The sequence below is a fragment of the Nicotiana tomentosiformis genome, chromosome 11 (assembly GCF_000390325.3).
Source record: "Nicotiana tomentosiformis chromosome 11, ASM39032v3, whole genome shotgun sequence".
In the NCBI taxonomy this organism is placed as follows: domain Eukaryota; kingdom Viridiplantae; phylum Streptophyta; class Magnoliopsida; order Solanales; family Solanaceae; genus Nicotiana; species Nicotiana tomentosiformis.
The window spans coordinates 119,682,520-119,706,185 of record NC_090822.1 but is presented as its reverse complement, the minus strand read 5'-3'; the positions used below and the strand labels follow the sequence as shown (position 1 = coordinate 119,706,185).

General features: G+C 36.6%; 3 protein-coding genes across 7 annotated transcripts; 1 reads left to right on the top strand and 2 right to left on the bottom strand.

Moving 5' to 3' along the window:
• Positions 1–303: 303 nt before the first annotated feature.
• On the bottom strand, positions 304–1,670 carry LOC117274530 (uncharacterized). The gene has a single exon (XM_033653865.2). The coding sequence runs from the start codon at positions 1,601–1,603 to the stop codon at positions 509–511; it is 1,095 nt and encodes a 364-aa protein (XP_033509756.1). The 5' UTR covers positions 1,604–1,670; the 3' UTR covers positions 304–508.
• A 1,847-nt stretch (positions 1,671–3,517) lies between these two features.
• Positions 3,518–10,440, top strand: LOC104087788 (GDP-mannose transporter GONST1). Of its 3 annotated transcripts, XM_009592347.4 has the most exons (12): positions 3,518–3,760; positions 5,029–5,196; positions 5,682–5,824; positions 5,936–6,002; positions 6,287–6,515; positions 6,600–6,739; positions 7,439–7,568; positions 8,227–8,325; positions 9,191–9,345; positions 9,576–9,692; positions 9,794–9,891; positions 10,268–10,440. In XM_009592347.4, the coding sequence occupies exons 1-12, from the start codon at positions 3,750–3,752 to the stop codon at positions 10,330–10,332; spliced, it is 1,422 nt and encodes a 473-aa protein (XP_009590642.1). In that variant the 5' UTR covers positions 3,518–3,749; the 3' UTR covers positions 10,333–10,440. The 3 variants fall into 3 exon arrangements, with proteins under 3 accessions (XP_009590642.1, XP_009590643.1, XP_018623471.1); XM_009592348.4 differs by lacking the exons at positions 5,682–5,824; positions 5,936–6,002 and having other exon boundaries at positions 3,525–3,760; XM_018767955.3 differs by lacking the exons at positions 5,682–5,824; positions 5,936–6,002 and having other exon boundaries at positions 3,527–3,804.
• A 989-nt stretch (positions 10,441–11,429) lies between these two features.
• LOC104087789 (uncharacterized) lies at positions 11,430–17,745 on the bottom strand. 3 transcript variants are annotated; one of them, XM_070188003.1, is made up of 9 exons: positions 17,571–17,744; positions 17,405–17,472; positions 16,063–16,156; positions 13,399–13,518; positions 12,803–12,876; positions 12,669–12,726; positions 12,501–12,593; positions 12,181–12,301; positions 11,430–11,857 (listed from the first exon to the last, which is right to left on the bottom strand). In XM_070188003.1, the coding sequence occupies exons 1-9, from the start codon at positions 17,575–17,577 to the stop codon at positions 11,734–11,736; spliced, it is 759 nt and encodes a 252-aa protein (XP_070044104.1). In that variant the 5' UTR covers positions 17,578–17,744; the 3' UTR covers positions 11,430–11,733. The 3 variants fall into 3 exon arrangements, with proteins under 3 accessions (XP_070044104.1, XP_070044103.1, XP_070044105.1); XM_070188002.1 differs by having other exon boundaries at positions 12,181–12,292; positions 12,492–12,593; positions 17,571–17,743; XM_070188004.1 differs by lacking the exon at positions 16,063–16,156 and having other exon boundaries at positions 12,181–12,292; positions 12,492–12,593; positions 17,571–17,745.
• Positions 17,746–23,666: the final 5,921 nt, after the last annotated feature.

The following is a 23,666-nucleotide window of genomic DNA, read 5'->3' as shown; positions in this document are numbered from 1 at the left end:
ATAGTCGAGTGCGCGCAAGCTACCATTATTTAAAAAGATACAAAATGAGCTAATTTAATATTTCCATGTCTATAATATTTCCATGTCGAAGAAATGAGGATATTAAGGTGGATGTGCATAATAGATAAGATTAGGAATAAAGTTATTCGAGACAAGTTAAGAATGGCATCCGTGGAGGACAAGATGGGGGAAAATACTGGCATATGAAGAGGAGAAGCACTTGTTCTAAATAACTACAACCACAAAAACTCGATTTCATAACTGAATATTTTTTTCTTTTGATCAATGAAAGAGATTGGTTTGTTAATGACATCTAATAATACAGAAAACTTTTCTTTCAAGAGAAACTCTCACAAATTTGTTCAACCCTATATGGAACATAAATCACTTATCCTATCAAATGAAAATCCTATGACTTCCTTTTCTATCACTAAATAAAGAAAGTTTCAAGTTTACATTATAGGACAAAATAAAGAACCAAAAATACTACTGATAGACATATCTTTCTTTAAGCTTTTTCAAGTCCATAACCCAAACAAAGTGCTGGTTTGTACTTCACAATCACCAACTTTGGCTCCCCTCCATTTACCTTTTTACTCACATTGCCATTACCATTTCCCTTGAACTTGAAACTCAATTTCTTGAAGTAATTTGGCTTCCATAGAGCTGATATTGGATTATTCATCTTTCCTTCACTATTATCCTTTCTAAATGATGCATATTTCACTAACATTCCTTTGAATTTTTGCATTTTGGTTTCCACAAAAACATCCCCTATAGTAGAGTACTCTTGAGCAACACCATTTGAAGTGGGCTTGTTGGGCTTTGGCTCTTTCTTTCCAAAAAGCAAGTTTTTGGGCTTCTTGGATTCTTTTGGGCCTGGCCCAATAGTCATAGAATGGTCTAGAACCCATCTTCCATATGATGCTCCCTTGGCCTTAGACTCAATGGGCTTTCTTGTGTTTGGGCTTGAAGGTTGAATTGGTGTCATGGACACAATTTCTTGTCTCATTTCCTCAATAGTCCATTCCATATTTTTGGCTCTAAATGGTGAGAGTGACCTTGTTCGTTTATGGTGATTTGAATTGTTACTTCTCCCTCTATTTTCTTCATTCATCACCTTTTGCATGGCAACAACGAAAGGATCAACGTTACGGCGAGCAAACGGAGACTTAACTATTGCACTCGGAGCGATAGTTGAACATGTAATCGATCGTTGGCTAGTATATTTCGTGTCATTGTTGTCACATTGGAGCCTTGGTGGTAGTTTAAGGGGCATGACTTGACCATTAGAGAAAAGTTCATCAGCAAATGCCAAATCAGGGAGTGAGCCACCCCGCTCTCTTCGTTTTTCGTGCCATGACTGATCATCCTTGGAGTGCTCAATGTTCTCACACGTCTCAAACTCCATGCAATTATCAAACTTTTTACTCGTTTCAAATTCAAAATCACTCAAGGTCAACTCACAAGCGTCATCAGTTGTAACACTACCAAACTTTTTACCTGGACTAACCGGAGCACTATGGTACTGCACCATGTAAGAAGTTGGGCTAGTTGGTGCTGTCACATAAGGAGAAGTTGAAGATGGAGATAAAAACTCCATAACTATAAGTTTGAGAATTGAGTTTTAGGCAAATGCAAATGAGAAGGTTTTGAATTTGCTCTTAAGAACAAAGAATGACTTGGAAAGGTTTTTGAGTGCTGAATATTTTGCTCCTGAATTTAAGGATTCCCTAAGTCACAAGCACTACCATTTAGTGTAAAATAATCTTCAAACCTAAAATAACATAGAAAATGCTAATTCATGTCCCTAACTATAGACTAGCTTAAAACATTCAAAATATTGGTGTATAGTTGTTTGATTACAAAAATGGTCATATGTGGACCAACACAATAACATTTTGTGCATATTTAGATATTTTGGTGCTTCTTTCTTGGACTTTTCTATTGTTCAAAGACCAAAAGCTTGTCTCATAAACTTTAAAAAGACAAACCACTTAGTTATCTTATTTCTATTAGAGTTAGTGAAAGTATTTGGTCTTGCACATATTTTGGATATTTATAATTTGTGGGACGAGACAAAAGGGATAAGAAACACAGAAGTGATTTATTATTCTATGCAATAAGATAATTGTATTATTGTATATATAAGTTTGACAGATGTACTTATTAATTTGTCATGTCCGTGTTTTGATACCATTTTATGATTTTGTTTCAATAAACAAAAAGGGAATATACTTTTGCTTTATCCTTTTTTAATTACATACAAAGAATTATATGGTAGAAAGTACAAGAAGACACTATATATATATATATATATATATATATATATATTATAAAATTTATTTATTTACTTTAACTAATTGGTACGTTTGACTCAATCAATGGATGGTTTACTTGAATCTCATTTTCAAAAATTTAAGTTTGAACCACTCCATGATGAAGCCACTCGTGAATTGATCTTAGTACATTTGGATAATCATCAACGGTCAAATACTTAGTTTATTGTATTTTGCGTAAACGCTATCGATCTTCTATTATTATTATTATTGTTGTTGTTGTTGTTGTTATTATTATTATTGTTATTATTATTATTTAATTTTTAAATAATTTAAGTATGAGATTGATGTTAGTGCATATAAATACATATTCTGGCTTAAAAAAATGTTATTTCCATATATAAAATGATTTTTTTAATGAAGCTACTAGTATCAAATGGCGTCCCTCACTAGAAGGTTCATTCGCCATTGCCAACAATCAAACACCACTAGATATTCTTGTTCTTGCAATAAAATAATATTGCCAGCGCACCCATTATTTTTGGCTCGATCTATTTTTATATAAATAATTTATAACAAAGATATGTGGACCTACCCCTAATGGACATTATGCTTGCAATTCCTCTTCTTTCCTTCTTCAATTTCCACAAAAAAGCATTATGTCTCCAAAGGAATGATTCAAATTTAAATAGTGACACTACTAAAAAAACATGAATTATCGACGGACAAATTCTGTAGCTAAATAAAAAAATTTGTCGTTAAACCTATTTGGCGAGATTATCAAAAAGTTTTATTAATGATGAACGATTTAGCGACGAAGTTCGTAGCTAATTCTAATTTTTTTTGTTGTATGAAAGGTATAGAGAAATCATATTAGAATTTCATCCATCAAACTTTAATGTAAGTCCATTTATTTGGGATGAATATTATTACTCAACTTCTTTACTTATATATTTATTGTACTGGACTGTCCCATCATATAATCAAGTTTGCACGAACATCACCGTCCAAGAAAAATTCACAAAAGCATAAAACAATGAGGAGAAGCTAGCCAATCAAGTTGGGATTTTGAAAAGATTTGACTTTCCAACTTGGAGTCTTTGACTGTTTTATCAAACATGCTTTCTTGCCAAACCCACTTTTCATTCTTTCATTGGTATTGGTATTGGTATTATACCTAAATAAAAATGGCGTTATATAAAACGACATCGTTTACTAACTGAACTGGAAGTGACACTTCCTTAAGAGTCAACTCAGTAATTCTAATTCCGCTCTAGGCTAAAATTTTAGTGCCCTTTTGAAATTCAAACAAAAATATAAAAATATTAGCTAGCACTCTCCTTACATCTCTTCTTTCCACATAATATACCAAATAAAGAATTACTTGTTGTATTTCTTTTCATTATTTTAAATTTTATTTTTTTGTTCTTTTTTCATACAAATTGAGGAGTTGACAAACCGGTTGGTTGAATGAATTCAAGGTAATTTGGTGACTCTTATATCTCTGTGTGATCCAATATATCATGTATGTATATAATTTCATAATGGGTCAGTTTTATTTTATTTTATTTACCTAAAGATTTAAACTTTGTGGTCTTTTTTTGAGTTCTTGATTGGTAAATGGAGAGACCTTTGTTCTTGTTTTCTCTTATCATTTGGGTGTAACAAATTTTGCAATAAAATTTGTATCTTTTCTGCCTCTGTTTATATATTTATTTTTCCAAAGAATTGAATTTCAGCCTTTGCTGCTTTCTTGGTCTAGCTGTATATTTGAGCTGATCAATGCATCATATCAGTTTCAAGGCTTTTTGAAACAATGAAAAGAAAAAGGACAAATTTTGAGGAGGGGGAACTGCCAATGTGTGCTTGTTTGTCTGCTGTATACTGTTTGTGTTGCATCATATTCAAGCTGTGATAAGGAAAAGGGGGGGGGGGGGGGAGTATAGTTTTACTTGTTCGAATGATGAAGATAATATGGGCAGCCCGGTGCACGAAGCATCCCGTGTTTACGCACGGTGGAAGGGCCGCACAAGCATCATTGGCTGATTTCACGGCTTGAACCCGTGACCTATAGGTCACACGGAGTCAACTTTACCGTTGCTCCAAGGCTCCCCTTCCGAATGATGAAGATAATAAGATACTGTTAACTGGTTCTTGAGAAAAAAATGTTAGTAAGTTTTTAGTTTTAGTTTAATTTGTGAAGCAGGAAATATGTCAAAAGAAGTTTTTTGCTTCATTTTTGTTAATAAGTTGGCTGATAGAGTTTGGGTTGCAATGAAGCTCAGTTTTATAAGCTTTTTTTAGCCTGCATCGCTGCATGGTAACATAAAGTCTCTTTGAGGATGGATAGAAATTAGATTGTGCTATACTTTAATATTTATGAGGTTAGTAAGCTGAAATGGTACAAATGGTGGGGCTAAGTTAACCATTTCACTTTTCAAAGTCTAGCATGGGCCTCCTTTAATTGTTTTGGCTGATGTTGATGAACGTTATTGGCTGGATCAGTGCACCCTAGGTTCTGCTTAATAAATGTCAGAAACAAGGAAAGTTTCAATCTTTGTTTCCTTTATGTTAAATATTTCTGAGTTTGAGTTTAAGCTGCATTATGATGTTCATGCTCTACATTCCTGGAATCCGATGTTATATGCTTCTTGTATGATGAGTTCTTATGGTTGGTGTCTAAGTTACAGCTCTATTTGACACTTTATTGATGCTTATAGCCTTAAATAATTTTTTTTTCTAATTGAAGAGGTTTATCCGTGGCTTCCTCTCTGGATTCTCCTGATCCACTTTCGGAAAGGAGTCTTATAGAGGATAGTAATAACAGTAGCCAAGGCGGGGAAAGAAACTTCTTTGATCATCAACCTATTTTGCTGGATCACGTCTCCAGTTCTTTCAGAAGAGAAGTAGTTAACAGGTGCACTTAATTGATGCCCTTATCGTCTTCCTTTGTCATTATATTTTAGTTGTCTTTCATTATCATTACTTACATTGGTTCATTTCTGGTTGGTGGAGCTTATTATTAATCCTTGGTGATATGTTTGCTTCTTGTTGGTGGACTTGTTAATACTGATAATGCATTTCATTTCAACGTGGTGGTATTTTAATAGATACTACCGCTGCTACTTGCTCTACGTCTCTTGGAGATTCACCCAGTTTTACAACTGTGAACATATCTATTATATGAAGATTTATATTTTTGGTATGTTGATATGCGTAGGTTTCAAGACTATAATCCTTGTACATAGCACTTACCTTGCATACTATAATCCTTGTACATAGCGCTTACCTTGCAAACATCATGCATCTTTTCTTTCTTCCTAGTAGTGGTTGCTACAAACACTGTATTTCTACTTTGGATACAAGTATTCATATTGCATTGTATTTATGAAATACTGGCAGACTTGGAGCGGACAATATCACCAATATATTTCCTAATATCTTAAGGGCAGTCCTGTGCACTAAACTCCCGCTCTATGCAGGCTCGGGGGAAAGGTCGGACCACATTGGGTCTTATGTGTGTTTCTGCAGAATGATGCATTGCAGTATGTTCTTTTGTGGTTCACAACGTAATTTTTTATTATATATTATGCCTTGTGAAAGCCATTTTGGTATGCTACTGCATGGCCAGTGAGAAATAAAATATTTTTTTGCAGGGATTAAAGAGGCAATGAGAGTTCAATCATCTGTCGTTGCACTCTTTTCTCTTTTGGTGGAAAGAGGGTAATAGGGAAAAAATATTTTTCATGTTGTTTTTAGCTCTCATCTAATTTGCAGATTCTTAAGCGCTCCCTTCATTGATGTGCTAAATTATATGTTGCTTCTCTGAGTTACAGCTGGATGATGGCTATGTTTTCTCCTTAACATTATTTTCCTTTTTGCAATATTAGGGACTCTATTAAGCTGTTGCCTTGGTTTGTTTGTTTTTCATGGCCATGCTACTAATTTTGATTAGAATAATTTCAAATACACTGTAATTGAAATTACTATTTTTTAATTGTCTTCAGATCCTTTTCCATGAAAGCTGTAAATAAAAATGATGAAGATTTGGAAAATGGGATGTTGGAGAAAGATACAGAGAAGTCAGCACGCAGCAATAAAGTTGTCACAGTACACAATAAGGCCTTGCTATCCGGAGTCGCTTATTGTATTTCGTCCTGTAGCATGATATTAGTGAACAAGTATGTACTCTCCAGCTATGACTTTAATGCAGGGATTTCATTGATGCTCTATCAGGTACTTCCCAAGCTTTGTTACATTTTTGAGCTATCGAGGTATATAGGTTGGGTAGTGACAATTAATCTTTGATCTTTTATGCAGAATTTTGTCTCGGTTGTGGTGGTTTCTACCTTGAGACTTTTTGGGGTAATTTCTACAGAACCACTCACTTGGAAGCTAGTCAAAGTCTGGTTGCCTGTTAATGTTATATTTGTTGGGATGCTTATAACAAGTATGTTCAGGTACAAGATACTCCCACGTCACATTTGTTGTACCATGCATTTCATTTTTTGAATATGTCTATTGTTTTATTTCCTGCTGGTTGCACAAGTCATTCATTGAGCCCTATTATGTTGGAACTTGGAAGTGCATCTATGATGCACAGTTCTTTGGGAACAGTTTGTCGATGTGATCGAGTCAGCTGGACCTTTATGCAAGATTATATTTCATGGGAATTCATTGCTTTCCATAGGCATATTTGAATATGCCTATTGTTTTATTTTTTGCTGGTTGCACAAGTAACACTCAAAACCCCCCACACACGCGCGCGCGGGCACTGTGTATGTTTGGAGGTTCTCTAATTCATGTATCTTCTGTTTGGTGTCTTATGTATGTCAATTCCTCTCTCTTTAGATGAAACAAAAGATGCTTAAGATGTAGGTCATAAACACTCAAATTGTGATTACACGGCATGTCAAAAAGCAGAAAAAGGTAAAAAACATTAAAATTCAAGAAAAAAAGGTTTCAACTGCAGCTATTTATGTTCTTCTGCTCCACCATTTTCATCACTAATTTCAGTACTCTTCCATTTTATCTACATATTGTGCAGCAGCATTAAAAGATGCTTTAGCATACAAGTTGCTTTAGCGTTTACCAATTAAAGCTGTGATTCGATGAATCTTGGCTGAATAGCTTACTTCTAATTGTCTTATTTCCTGCAGTCTAAAGTACATCAATGTTGCTATGGTCACTGTCCTGAAGAATGTCACTAATGTGATAACTGCTGTTGGTGAGATGTATTTATTCAACAAAACCCACGATAACAGAGTTTGGACTGCTCTTTTCCTGATGGTATGATATTAGCTTAAATAGCTAAAATAGATTTTTTGCTTCGGTAGCATCATAGCTACTATCATGGTATGTTGGCTGTGTGTAAGTGGGAGCAAGATAGCATGTACCAAATTGTCTGCGGTTGATCAAAATCAGTTATTACTCTAGGCTTTACATTTTCTTCTTGTCACTTGCACATAAGAGGAACTCTGCTGTTGTTTCGTGTTAGTTTTTCCTCTTATGTCTGCTAATCTTTTTTTAAAAATCTGCATCATACCTATTACTGATTCATGTGTTAAGCGCATCATAAAGTTCAAGTACCCTAATCCTCGGTCAAAGGCATATTAAGTGATGCCTACTGGGAATAGAATGAATCTCATGGTGGGACTAAATGCTATATGCTGTATTGAGGACAAACGGCAGTTATGATAATGAACGGTGTGCCATCTTTTTTTTTTTTTTCCTTTTCGAGTATTGCTTCTGGTACCAATGGTACTCTCTGGTAACTAGTGCTATCAGTAGTTTTCATGAGTATAAGATCAAGATCAGTAGTTATTGGAATATCCATCGTCAACCCTAAAATCATCAGATTTAATGTGATTTCGCTACCAACTTTGAAATATAATGTACTTGTGAGATGAAAGCTTTAGAGATGTAACTCGTTAGTTGTGTTGTGCAGATTATTTCAGCAATTTCAGGAGGAGTTACTGATCTTTCTTTTCATGCCATTGGTTATACATGGCAGATTATTAATTGTTTCTTGACAGCGTCATATTCTGTAAGTGCATCTTTTTCTTGTGTTTCCTTTATGATCAAATATATATGGGCTCAATATCTGTGCTTTCTCTATAAAAAGAATGATGCCCACATGTGAGGAGGCAAGTTGATGACGATATTGAATAGATACATCACTGTCCTGGATATCCTTTGTAACAACTTAATCTTTTACTAAAAGGAGCTGCAAAATTTTAGATTACACTCTGATGTTTCCTACTGAAGAGATATAATAGGAACGTATCCCCTTGTAAACTTTGAACTCTGAAAGTATCTTAGGCAGTAACTGAATTGCCATATACCTCTTTATGTGCTCTCAGTATGAAATTAAAATGATGATACAGTTTTGACCTTGTAATCATGTAATGTTAATCATGGTATTCATAATGTTGCTGTCTGTCCAGGTAAAGAGATTTAATGTTTCCTGATTTAATTCTTAAAAACTCAATTATTTGAAAATATATAGTGTTTTAGTTAATATAATTTGAGATCGAATTGAGACTCGAACTTGAGCCTTGTTAGCTTGTGTTCAATTTGAAGCTTGTCCCATATTCCATTAGGCAGTAAGCTAGATCCCAGCTATTCAATGTTTCAGTCAAGCTCAAAACATCCAGAACTTGACTCGGCATTGATTTCTTCTTGATAACACCTCCAATTCTGTTTTCCATCAGTAATGGGACAAGCAGCAGAGTTTACCAGAATTGATTTGTGAGCTTCTTATCTCCGTCATTTTTCTTGAGGTCACATTTGATTTGATGTTCTAATTAATCATTTAAAACTTCTAATATGTTTTGTGCATGTCAACGCGTTGACCTGATTTCCCACGCTAATGCTTAAATTTAAAATAATGTTGTGATCTTCTGGTGAAGTTGACTCTACGCAGGGTGATGGACACTGCCAAGCAAGTGACTAAATCCGGGAACTTGGACGAATTTTCAATGGTTCTGCTAAATAACACGCTTTCACTGCCTTTAGGCATTGTGCTTATATTAATATTCAACGAGGTGGACTACCTTTCTAGAACGTGAGTTTTGGTTTCGTAAAGTAGCAATTTGTTCTCCTCAATTCTTTTTTTGATTTATCTCGTCTGTAAGTAGTAACCATTCTCTTAGGCACTCACACATTCACATGTATGTACATGCTTTGTGCCTATTGTTTAAACCTGTGATAATTTCTAATACATATTGCTACTTACTGAAGGCGAATACTGCTATATTGCACATTGAAAATTTTGCGACATGTTTTTTGGTGCAGGCCACTATTACAATTGCCAACATTCTGGTTGGTAACAACCTTTAGTGGATTTTTGGGCTTAGCAATTAGCTTCACATCTATGTGGTTTCTTCACCAAACAAGTGCCACCACTTATAGGTATGGTTCTTTTCAAATGACTGCGCTATTTCATTTTTCTTTGATTAATTTGACATTAAATCTTTCCCTATTTGATTTTTCTTTGATTTCGGATTCTGCAGTCTTGTGGGATCACTAAATAAGATACCACTCTCTGTTGCTGGTATTTTCCTCTTCCATGTCCCAACAAGTCTGGAGAACTCTGCCAGTATATTCTTTGGTGAGTGTTTACTCTTTCTCTTTACTCCAGCAGTGTACTTAAGATTTTAAGCAAATGTCGATTTATTGTCATAATTCAGCTTGTACACGGGTTTGGGTCTGGGGAAACTGAGTTCTAGGACTTAACGTCCTATCTCAAATTGATGTTTACTTTGCATGATTTTAAGCTTTTCGGATTACACATTATTTTTAGAAAAATATTATGTATGTGTGTGTGCGCGCGCTGCATTTAATTTTTCTGCGAAGCAGTGTTTGCTGTCACTACTTGGTTGAAGGTGCTTTCGGCACTACTTTACCCTACTACCTTTCTAAATCAAAGATGTGCTTCATTTAGCTAAGAACAATATTAAGGAAAAAGTATGTGTTGCATTTTGCAGGCCTCTTGGCTGGAGTATTTTTCGCCCGAGCAAAGATGCAGGAGAAATCTCAATCTCGATCTTGAACAGTGGAAACTAACACCCTTTCAATTGTATATTAGCTTTTCTTGTACAACAAAAAATGTGACATGATCAATCAATTCAAGAGATAGATCAAGATTTTCATTCATCAATGGACCTGCCTATTCTGATACAAACCTCTTTACTGTGGCTGCTGATTCTTGACTCTTGAGTCAAGTTTTATGAGCTTGTATTTTTCCAACATCTTTTTAAGCTAAAACCACCTATATAACCTCTTTTCAAACACCTAAAATTAGTTTCAGATAAATAAGCCTAAGGTCTCTTTCGCCTAAAAGTAGTTTCAGATAAATAAGCCTAAGGTCTCTTTCGAATCAAAATCAGAAGAGTACATATAACCCAGTATAATTCCACAAGTGGGGTATGAGGAGGGTAGTGTGTACGCAGACTTTACCCCTACCCTGGGGTAGAGAGGCTGTTTCGATAGACCGTCGGCTCCCTCCCTCCAAGAACTCCCCACCTTGCTCTTGGGGTGACTCGAACTCACAACTTCTTGGTTGGAAGTGGAGAGTGCTCATCACTAGAGCAACCTACTCTTGTCCAGAAGAGTGCCTTTAGAAAATGGAAGAGGAGTCGCCACAAGGAAGACGGCAACGATTGTTTTAATAAAAAGCGCAGCCCGGTGCACTAAGCTCGCGCTATGTGCGGAGTCCGGGGAAGGGCCGGACTACAAGGGTCTATCGTACGCAGTTTTATCCTGCATTTCTGCAAGAGGTTGTTTCCACGGCTCGAACCTGTGACCTCCTGATCACATGGCAACAACTTTATCAGTTATACCAAGGCTCCTCTTGTTTTAATAAGCCAAACTAAATAAGTCCCAAACTCTAGGAGTGCCTTTAGAAAATGGTAAAGGAGTCACCACAAAGAACATGTTACCTAGACTGCAATTTGATATTAGAGTAAAGGGATCAATAAAGATGCTTCTATATCTAACAGATGTAAAGTATTGAGCCATGAAATAGTTGCCTTAGGCCAAAGACTAGCTGGTTGAAGGTGCAGAGATAAAAATATCCGCACAAACATCTCACAGTAACACCAAACAAAAGCTCAAAATAGCAAAAGTGACTTCTATTCTACTACAGAATTTGGAAGGATCAAAAGGAGAGCTAAAACTAGCTCACTATCATCTGCATAATATAGATTGCACCAGAAGATTAAGATAATTCTGGAGAAAAAAATGATACACATTACAAGATTACTTGAGGGCTTAATGTAACTTTCTGTTTCCTGGAATGTCAAAATTACACTTGAAAAAACAGGTTTTTGTGGCAATTAGAGCCTTTTTGTCTTTTTTTTTGTCTTTGACTAATAGCTTTTTCTGTGCTCCTTGGAACTGTGTACTTTCTCATTCAACTGGTGCTAAAGAACTCAGTTATCGATTGGCAACTCTAATGATTAGTCGCTATCTCAAATATAACTCCTTCGTGATTCTTGATATTACATCGAGTCCCAGAAACTTCATTTATCTGCAGACCATGCCGAATTGCTTCATCGATGACCATAGCATCCATGCTGCATATAGAATGATCGATTAGTCACACAAAGACCAATAATAAATCAAGAACGAAAATGAGTGAAGTCGCTAAAAACAATGTCAACAGGCATTTTTTCATTTTCTTCCACAAGATGTTAGTTGAAATTATGTTGAAGAAGAAGGGGTATATACTAGTATGTAATCTTTGTAGACAACGTGAAGTCTTTAAGTGAAACTTGCAGCGTTTCATGATCACAATAATTTTTACATGGATTTTCCATACATTCAGCAAAGCCCTCCAAAATTTTGCAGCCATTCAATAGCCATGATCACAATAACCAAGATAGTGAAGGGCACTTACACTTTTGCTCGTGAAACATAGCCCAAAATAAATTTGCATTTGCTCTGATCACGACCTCTGAATAGCTGTTCAACAGTATCAAAAAGCAAAGGAACATTTGCCTGCTGAAAACTTAAAGCTTGTCAAGGATACACTCTATTCTTTCTCGACTACAATATCATCTAAATGATGAAAAATGTAACAAAAACTAAGTTTACAATTCAATCATTATTCAGTTAAGACAATCTTGTTGCTAGTGAGTTTCAAATATAGATCAGTTGATTTAACATTAGTACCAATTAAAGCATTAGGACATAAATCTAGTAGGATATAAATGTCAGCTCCGAGAACTAAATCGAATCCTTCTGGGCGCTGCTGTAATATGTGATTCAGCTGATCGGAGTTTCCCCATTCCAGCTTCTCAGCTTTTAATTCTGCATTGAAGATAAAGGTTAAATGATGACATGACCTTATAAAATGACAATTACAGTCCTCAATCGTTCACAAACCTGCACAACATAGAGAATCGTCTGAAGATTCCTGCAGCTTTATATTTTTATTCAGAATCTGGAATGAGATAAAAAAGATTAGAGGGTGAACTTGCAACACATTCCTGCGGCAAAATTCAATCGCTCAACCTTGCCTTGAGAACTTCCTCATTATGGTCTGTCATCACTACTTCACGACAGAATCTACTGCAGAGTACTCCTGTTATACCTGTATATACGATGCAAACAAACTAATTTAATCTTAACTAAAATAGAGAAGGAGAAATGATATAGAAATTTAAATAGAAAGAAGTGCAAAGACATGTTCTTTCCTTTGCCTTGGGAGAGGAACTATGTAGTGTTATTAGCACTTAAGATTGTGAATAGTTTAGGAACTTAATTCATGTCTTTCGTCAAAAGTGGCCTTTAAGTTATATAACCTCTCTTACTTTGCTCGTGTTTCACACTTCAATTTTTTCCTTGGTTTGCTGAAGAAGTTCTCCTTCCCAATTGCCTATAATTTTTACAAAAAGAGGTATTTTAAGACTCACTTTTATCTTCCAAAAAAGTTCTTACTCTTCAGAAAAGTAAAATCCAACTCTAATTTCAGACACAGTTCCTTTTAAGGTTAATACCATAAAATTTTAATTTTTATCTTAATAGTGATGGCCAAACAGAAAAAGACACAAACGGGGACAAAGAAAATACACATCCTATGTTAATTTATTGAGGTTTCGGGGATGATACTAACCGACACCAGAGCCTAGTTCGATGACAGAACATCCTTGGAGCATGTTCGCATTCTTTGTAAGATAACCATTCAACAGCTCCGCCCCGGGCCACACCAACTGTCCTGTTAAATCAAAATCAGCTGTTCCACAAATAGTCAGCCCACAGTTATTATAATGGGTAATACTAATACAAGCATGCGGACATAAAAAATTATCCAACAACAACAACCAAGTAAAATCTCACAAGTAGGATCTGGGGAGGTTAGTGTGTATGCAGACCTTACCCCTACCCCGGAGGAGTAGAGAGGCCGCTTCCGATAGACCCTTGAACATAAAAAATTATCCGAGGAATAAAAAGTAAACATATCAAAATGGAATTTGGTTCTGCAGTGCTACTGCTAGGTAAAATTCTACAAGTAATGGGACGAGAGAGAGAGCTACTGTATTCATCAACTACACATTGTTGTTGGTATATTCAGACAGGTTTATATCTGGTGAATCTTAATCATCTTAGGATATCCCCCAACCCCACCTCATTTTCTTATTTCTCCAGTTTTTTAATTTAATGAGCCCATCGATTGCTCGTAATAAAGCCTCTCCAATGAGAACTATGCTTATTATGTTGTACTTCATGAAGGTAGTACTGTTAGTCCTTATAACACTGCTTTAGATAAGTAAAGGACCCCAACGAGGACGCGACCCCTATTTATGATAGAAAACTTAAACATTTCTTTGAGCATGTGTAATAAACCTGATCATTCTGTATGTCACAATAGAATAAGCATTTTCCTTAATCCCTTCTTCCCCTTCTATGCCAGCACAAGCTTCCTAACCTACCAAACATTACCATTTGCCTCCATTTTTCTCCATTCTAAGATCTCATATGGCTTAATTTGTTAGAGCATGTTCGGTAGTCCATTTAAAGAGAAAGAAGACTGAGGATGGTTTTTGTAGCTGTTAGGATCGGGAATCCGGGTAGTGCGAAATATAGCCAAACAACGGTATAATGGCAATAACAAAGACAATGGAAGTTGATAACAACGACAATTAAAGTAGATAAAGAAGACATAAATTTAACGTGGTTCGGTCGAAGTGACCTACGTCCACAAGCGGAGAGGAGCAATTTACTATAACAATAAGAGTACAAAAGAAAGTACAAAATTAGAGTAAATACTCTAATTAATCCCAAATACCCTAAGAGAATAACCTCACAAGATCACTCCAAAGAAAGGGTTCACACAAGTGCTTCCCAACACTAACTCTCATACAAAACACTCTTAATAAAGGAAGAAAGGAAGAAACAAGAATTGAAGACAAGTCTTGTTGGTGTGTCTAAAATGAACTAATGACCTTCCCTTTTATAGGCAAAAAAGTCTTGACCTCTTAGGTGTAAAAGAAGAGATACAACTTGTGCAAATGATGTCCAACACACAATGCAATATTTTTGGGTCCCAAAGAATATTGCCAACAAAGTCTACACTTTGCAAAGATGCTATGTGAGATGGACTCCATTTGACAAAATAATGGCCATATTACAAATCTCCACCTTGGCCTAATTTTGGATGATATAGTAAATTTGCTCCACCTTCTCCGCAAAAGCCCCAATGGGCATATGTCAAAATTTAATGCCATCAAAATCAGACAAGTTGTCTGATACCGAAACTGTAAGTAGGGCCTATAATAGTGGAGCCCAATAAAGTATACAACGAACCAGATCTGTGTGCTTTCATGATTACACGAGCACCTTGAAAAATTTTCAGAACTCCACCTTCACCAGTGAATTTGCACCCAAGGGATTCTAAAGTGCCCAAAGATATGAGATTTTTCTTCAACTCAAGAACATATCTAACATCGGTGAGAGTTCTCACCACATCATCATGCATTCTGACCCGAATTGTACCTTTGCCAATAACGTTACAAGTAACATTGTTACCCAATTGGACAACTCCACCTGCAACTGAATCATATGTAGAAAACAAGTCCCTTCTAGGACACATATGATATGAACAACCGGAATCTAAAATTCACTCATTGTCTAATCTGAAACTAGTTTCAGTTGCTAAAAATATAGTTCCCTCAATCTCATCAGTTGCTACACTAGCTTCGGCGGTGTCAGTATTTTTGTGCTCATTTTTTCTTTCCTTATGCTTTTCTTTATTTTTCAGCTTATAGCATTCGGAGATAATGTGACATTTCTTATGACAATAGCGACACTGTAAATTATTGTATCTGGATATGGAGTCGGAGTTGTCCCTAACAAACAAGCCAACTTCCGCTTGAGTTCCACTTGCTTCCCCAGTAATATCACTATCTATATGTTCCTTTGATTTTAAGATAGATTTAATATCCTTATAAGAGATATTATCCTTTGCATAAAGCATAGTATCTCTTATATGCTTAAAAGATGGGGGGTAGAGAACAAAGCAGTAACACGGCTTGATCCTCATCTTTAATTTCAGCATCTATATTACTCAAATCCATAAGAATGGAATCAAATGTGTCAAGATGAGAGAGAATAGAGATAACTTCACCCATACGAATTGTATAAAGCTTCTGCTTCAGGTAAAGTCTATTTTCCACCGTCCTCTTCATATATAAGGTTTTCAATTTTTTCCACATGCCTTTAGCTGTGGTTTCTACAGAAACTTCACGTAAAACTTCATTTGAGAGATTTAAAATAATACCTGCTTTTGCCTTTTTGTCTATGATGGCAAACTCCTCATCCGTCATTTTATCCGGCTTCTTCTCCTTTCCTTGCAACGCCAAGTCTAAGCCATCCTGAATTAGGATAGCTTCCATCTTTAATTGCCACATTCCGAAGTTTGCTCTTCGGTCAAATTTCTCAACATAGGTCTTTGTTAGAGTCATTTTGGCTATTGAAACTAACCCGGTTAGATCCGGCTCTGATACCAATTTGTTAGGATCGGGAACCCGGGTAGTGCGGAATATAGCCAAACAACGGTATAATGGCAATAACAAAGACAATGGAAGTTGATAACAACGACAATTAAAGTAGATAAAGAAGACACAAATTTAACGTGGTTCGGTCGAAGTGACCTACGTCCACAAGCGGAGAGGAGCAATTTACTATAACAATAAGAGTACAAAAGAAAGTACAAAATTAGAGTAAATACTCTAATTAATCCCAAATACCCTAAGAGAATAACCTCACAAGATCACTCCAAAGAAAGGGTTCACACAAGTGCTTCCCAACACTAACTCTCATACAAAACACTCTTAATAAAGGAAGAAAGAAAGAAACAAGAATTGAAGACAAGTCTTGTTGGTGTGTCTAAAATGAACTAATGACCTTCCCTTTTATAGGCAAAAAAGTCTTGACCTCTTAGGTGTAAAAGAAGAGATACAACTTTTGCAAATGATGTCTAACACACAATGCAATATTTTTGGGTCCCAAAGAATATTGCCAACAAAGTCTACACTTTGCAAAGATTCTTATGCTTATGTGAGATGGACTCCATTTGACAAAATAATGGCCATATTACAGTAGCCCAACAAACAATTTTGTCAGAAATGAGCCAATAATGACCGGTCTACTAGAATTGCATTAAAGACAGAGACGGATCCAGGATTTAAGTTCTATGGTTTCAACATTTAAGGTTGTTAGTATTGAAACTACTGTATTTTTAAAATTATGAGTTCATACGACCTACTATTAAAGACATACTATTTGTTGCAATTTTAGTATATTTTTTATATAAACTTATGCTCTGCATCGAATGTACTTAGTTCAGATCAACCCGACAACACAACACCCCATCGGCACCTCATTAAAGAACCCTTTATTTCAGTAAACATTGTATTAAAGAACCCTTTTTTTCCTTTAAAAAAGAGCTATTTTTTTTATTCCAACTCTGCAAGAATCATTGTTAAATCGTTACTTAGTCCACATATCACAAATCAACAGTATAAGTGTACAAGATTGTGTCCCAAAAATCCCCCCACCCGCAAAAAAAACACCAATTATTCTTTTCAATAAACTACAGAAAGTAAAATAGGTTTACTAACTTGAAGCAGATTGGAGGCAGTAAAGCTGAAGAACATGAGACCCAAACGTAAAATCTGTAATTTGGTAGCTGCAAAAGAGTGAAATTAAACTCATTTTCAGTATACACAAAGCATAAACTTATATGTACATATCTGCAACCAAAAAAAAAAAAAAAGAGATACCCACTTGTCATTGATGAAGAAAGATTCGTCTAAACACACTATATCTTCTTCTTCTTTACTCATGTTTGATGCCAGTTTTCTGTTTTCTTCTTTGTGCACAGCTCCAGTGCCAACTCCAAAAGCTTCTTTAACTTCACTTTGTTTCTTGTGAGCCTTTTGGCCTTCTACTTTCAATTTTCAATTTGATGTGCTTGGGCTTCAAAGTTTAACAAAGTAAAATTTAATTAGCAAAAGTATAAACCCTATTTATTATAAATCAAAATTATTTTAAAATATTATTTTTTATACCTATTTTTTATATTTTATAGCAAAATAAGTATTTATGGTATATAATATTATTGATGCATGAAATACACTATTTATGTTTTTTCTCTCTTAGACAGCTAAACATACTTATTTTTAAGGTGATTGTCGTTATTGTATTCATGAATATATGGCGCGAATACATGTGCGTACAGATGGACTGTATAATTTTTACTCCTATATTCATGAATACAACAACGCGAATACATGTGAATACATGTGCGTACAACTGGACTTTATGATTTTAGGCGCTTTTTGTTGTATTGATGAATACATGGCGTGAATACATGTGAATGCATGCGCGTACAACTGGACTGTCCTGATTGTAATGGAAGAGGTGATGAAGCGATATAAGGAGTCTTGGCCGGAAAACGCCATCTCCGACGAACTTTTTTCTCTTCTTTGCTATTTAGTCACATACAATGATAGAAATACATTGTATTATGTACAAATTCACTCAAACACGTTGTATTTTTGTATAAATACATTTTTTTTGGCATGTGTTTATGTATTTCGAATGTCTCTATTTTTTTAATACAACTGAATACACCGGATATAAACATTAAAATACATTGAATACAAATATTAAAATAGAACATAATATAAACAATGAATACATTTAATTTTAAAATACAGTAAAATACACTAAATACAAATAGAAATACAATGAATGCAACCAATGAAATATATTGAATACAACAGTAATAACATGTATTAGGAAACTAAAATACTGAATACAAATATACTGAATATAAAATAGCGAACACAGTAAATACACACGTTGAATCCAATGAATGCAACAGTAAAAATAAATATTGAAACACACTAAATACAAAAGTTATATACAACTAAAAAATCATTCTAATTAATTGGGTTGATAATGATACATGTTATAATTGATTTTGTTGAGTTATATTAGGAGCATATCACGCTAATTAATATTATTTCCGTTATTAGATAGCTGGACATACCTATTTTTAAGGTGATTGCCTTTATTGTATTCATGAATACATAGCGTGAATACATGTGAATACATGCGCGTACAGCAGGACTGACCTAATTTTAGGTGCTTTTTGCTATTGTATTCATGAATATAGCAACGCGAATACATGTGAATATATGCGCATACAGCTGGACTGCCATGATTTTAAGCGCTTTTTGCGTTTATATTCATGAAAATAAATGTGAATATATTCGTGTACAGCTGGACTGCCCTGATTTTAGGCATTTTTTACTGTTGTATTCATGAACATGACGCGAATACATGTGCGTACAGCTGGACTTATTTTAGGCATTTTTTGTTGATATATTCATGAATACAGCAGCGCGAATACATGTGAATACATGTGCGTACAAGTGGACTGCAATGATTTTAAGCGCTTTTTGCTGCTATATTCATGAATACATGGCGCGAATACATGCGCGTACAGCTGGACTGCCCTGATTTTAGGCGCTTTTTGTTGCTATATTCATGAATACATCAGCGCGAATACACATGAATACATGCACGTACAACTGGATTGCCCTGATTTTAGGCGCATTTTGCTACTATATTCATGAATACATGGCGCGAATACATGCGCGTACAACTGGATTGCTCTGATTTTTAGGCGCTTTTTGCTGTTGTATTCATGAATACAGCAGCGCGAATACAACGAATACACTACCGTAATAACTGCATAGTAGCTATAGGAAGTTAATAGCCACTAAATAATAGTGGTTTCTGAAAGGTCCTAACAAAGGAAATTTTACCATTATTAGATAGCTGGACATACCTATTTTTAAGGTGATCATGTGAATACATGTGCGTACAGCTAAACTGCCCTCATTTTTAGGCGCTTTTTGCTGCTGTATTTATGAATACAACATCGCGAATACAATGAATATATTACTGTAACAACTGAATAGTAGCTAAATGAGGTATATATATATATATATATATATATATATATATATATATATATATATATATAGTAGCTATAGGAAGTTAATAGTGTCACGACCCAAACTCCCCTCGTATAATGTCGTGACGGCACCTAGTCTCTACGACTAAGTAAGCCTAACAAATTTCGGAAAATAACAAAATGAAAGTAAAACCTGGCAATCAACAGCAGTGGATAACTGAATAACTAGTAACAATGCCGCTCGACATGTACAATAACCAATACTCTATAAATACACAGTCTTCCTAAAACCCGGAACATCGTAAGTCACAAGCTACAGAAGGAAGATAGCATTTTTATACATCAGAGTCTAATAAAAGGAATACATGAAGTGTTTGACATAGGGGAGAATAGAGGGGGGGACTCCTAGGTCTGCGGACACGGCAGATGTACCTTGAAGTCTCCGTACACCAACAAGTACTCTCAGCTAATAACGGGGCTGATAAGAAGTACCTGGATCTACACACAAAAACATGCGCAGAAGAGTAGCATGAGTACACCACAACGGTACCCAGTAAGTGCCAAGCCTAATCTCGGTCGAGTTGTAACGAGGTCAGGTCAGGCCCACTGGTATATAATAATTAAAGTAGGGGAATATAACAGTATATTAAGAGACCGGAATTTAACAAAAGGAAAACACAGCAAAAATAGCAGTACAACACAGGGGTAAATAGCAGGGGATCTCCTAAGATACCATCTCGTAGTCCCGAAGTAAAGAAACAAAGAGATCTCCCGCGGTACCGCCTCGTAATCTAAAAAGTAAATGTGCAGGGAGAACTCCCGAGGTACCGCCTCGTAGTCTCAAAAGTAAATGTGCAGGGAGAACTCCCAAGGTACCGCCTCGTAGTCTTAAAGTAAATGTGCAGGGAGAATCCTGAGGTACCGCCTCGTAGTCTCAAAAGTAAATGTGCAGGAAGAACTCTCGAGGAACCGCCTCGTAGTCTCAAAAGTAAATATGCAGGGAGAACTCCTGAGGAACCGCCTCGTAGTCTCAAAAGTAAATGTGCAGGGAGAACTCCCAAGGTACTGCCTCATAGTCTTAAAAGTAAATGTGCAGGGAGAATCCTGAGGTACCGGCTCGTAGTCTCAAAAGTAAATGTGCAGGGAGAACTCCCGAGGAACCGCCTCGTAGTCTCAAAAGTAAATATGCAGGGAGAACTCCTGAGGAACCGCCTCGTAGTCTCAAAAGTAAACACACAGCTCAAATCGATAAATACAACAGTACCAAATCCTAAGGGGATTTTCCCCGCACAAGGTTAGGCAAGCCACTTACTTCGAACCAAGCTCAACCAATCGGTAACAATACCTTTTCCACGAATATCCAAATCTGAATGGCCAAAATCTAGCCAAAATCAATTACATACCGTAAATACAACTATAAAAAATTAATCTAATTAATGAAATCAAAGCTAAAGCAAGAAATTAGAAAATCGCCCTAAAAAGCCTCCCCAGGCACACGTCTCGGAATTGGGTAAAAGTCACAAAATATGAAAACCCATTCACTCACGAGTTCTCTCATACCAAAATTATCCAAATCCGATATCAAAATCTCAATCAAAACCCAAAATCTTAGTTGAAGAACTTCTTCCCATTTCCCCCAAAATCCGAAATTAAAAGATGCAATTAGTGATATATTAGTGGGATATAACCAAAATCAAGTGAAGAATCGTTACCCAATTGATGTCTCTGAAAATCCCTTAAAATCTCGCCCAAATCTGATCTCTCAAACTCAAGTTTCGATAAAAATGGCCAAACCCTCGTTTTTGAAATCTTATATTCTGCCCAGGCAAATCCTTCTTCGCGAACGCCGAAGGACCCTCGCTTTCGAGAAGCACAAACTTACTTTGGCCCAGAATCCCTTCATTCCGAACGCGATACCATTGTCGCGAACGTGAAGACCACTCAGCTCAACCCTACGTGAACGCAGGACCAACATTGCGAGCGCGTAGGCAAAAAGGCCTGTGGTCCCAGTCGCTCAACTTTCTCTACGCGAACGCGATGCCCGTCTCGCGTTCGCGATGCACTGCCTAACAACCCCTTTGTGAACTCAAAGAACAATCTTCCTTCTGCTTCTAGCTCCTCTTCGCGAATGCAGAACACCCCTCGCGAATGCGAAGAAGGAAACCAGCAACTGGGAAAACCAGAAATTCTGCTATTTTTCATAAGTCCAAAATGATCTGTTAAGCATCCGAAACTCATCCGAGATCCCCGGGACCTCAACCAAACATACCAACCAGTCCTAAAATACCATACGAACTTAGTCGAGCCCTCAAATCACATCAAACAACGCTAAAAATATGAATCACCCTCCAATCCAAACTTAATGAACTTGAAACTTCAAATTTCTGCAACCGATGCTGAAACCTATCAAACCACGTCCGATTGACCTCAAATTTTGCACACAAGTCATATTCAACATTATAGACCTACTAACCCCGATATCAAATTGTCCACTTTCATTCAAAATCCAAAAATTTAACTTTCGCCATTTCAAGCCTAAAACAGCTACAGACCTCCAAAACACAAATCGGACACGCCCCTAAGTCCAAAATCACCCAACGGAGCTAACAGAACCAACGAAACTCCATTTCAGAGTCGTCTTCACACAGTTCCAACTACGGTCAAAATCCTAAGACTTAAGCTTCCATTTAGGGACTAAGTGTCCCAATTCACTCTGAAACCACAACAACGACCTCCCGGCAAGTCACATAAGCAGAAAAAGATATGGGAAAGCAGTAAACAGGGCATCGGGGCTAATACACTCAAAATGACCGACCGAGTTGTCATATCCTCCCCCTCTTACAACAATCGTTTGTCCTCGAATGAGCATAGAGACATACTTGTAGTGGTGAAAAGATGAGGATAGCGGTTGTGCATATCATGCTCGGTCTCCCAAGTCGCCTCCTCGATCGGCTGACCCCTCCATTTAACCTTCATAGAAACAACGTTCTTTGACCTCAACTTTTGAACATGCCTGTCCAAAATAACCACTGGCTCCTCAACATAAGATATATCCTTGTCCAACTGGACTGAGCTGAAATCCAGCACATGAGACGGATCACCATGATACTTCCGGAGCATCGAAATATGGAATACTGGATGAACTCCTACTAGGCTGGGAGGTAGGGCAAGCTCATAAGCAACCTCCACAACACGCCACAACAGCTCAAAGGGACCAATGAACCTTGGGCTCAGCTTGCCCTTTTTCCGGAACCTCATAATGCCCTTCATAGGCTAAAACCGGAGCAAGACCTGCTCTCCAACTATGAATGCAACATCGCGAACCTTCCAATTCACATAACTCTTCTGTCTGGACTGGGCTATGCAAAGTCTATCCTAAATCACATTCACCTTATCTAGGGCATCCTGAACCAAGTATGTACCCAATAATCTAGCCTCGCCTGACTCGAACAACACACTGGAGACCGACACCGCCTACCATATATAGCCTCATACGGTGCCATCTGGATGCTCGACTGATAACTGTCGTTGTAGGAAAACTCCGCAAGTGGCAAGAACTGATCCCAAGAACCTCCAAAATCTATCACACACACACGAAGCATATCCTCTAATATCTTAATAGTGCGCTCGGATTGTCCGTATGACTGATGGTGAAATGCTGTGCTCTCCACTCTATCACACATGCACCGAGCATACCTAACTCATACTGTACGGCCCTCCAGAACCATGATGTAAACTGCGTACCCCGGTCAGAGATGATAGATACCAGTACGCCATGAAACCTGATGATCTCGCGGATATAAATTCGAGCCAGCTGCTCGGAAGAATAGGTAGTCATCACAGGAATGAAATGAGCTGACTTGGTCAGCCTATCCATAATCACCCAAACTACA

Bases quoted from the DNA above. Each gene is read 5' to 3' on its own strand.
- LOC117274530 (XM_033653865.2), bottom strand. From the start codon at position 1,603: ATGGAGTTTTTATCTCCATCTTCAACTTCTCCTTATGTGACAGCACCA.
- LOC104087789 (XM_070188003.1), bottom strand. The intron at 12,877-13,398 runs GTTAGTATCATC...TCGTATATACAG, and splicing joins CGAACTAGGCTCTGGTGTCG to GTATAACAGGAGTACTCTGC. The intron at 12,302-12,500 runs CTGACATTTATA...TGTATCCTTGAC, and splicing joins ATTCGATTTAGTTCTCGGAG to AAGCTTTAAGTTTTCAGCAG.
- LOC104087788 (XM_009592347.4), top strand. The intron at 5,197-5,681 runs GTGCACTTAATT...AAATACTGGCAG, and splicing joins AGAAGAGAAGTAGTTAACAG to ACTTGGAGCGGACAATATCA. The intron at 5,825-5,935 runs GTATGTTCTTTT...ATTTTTTTGCAG, and splicing joins CTGCAGAATGATGCATTGCA to GGATTAAAGAGGCAATGAGA.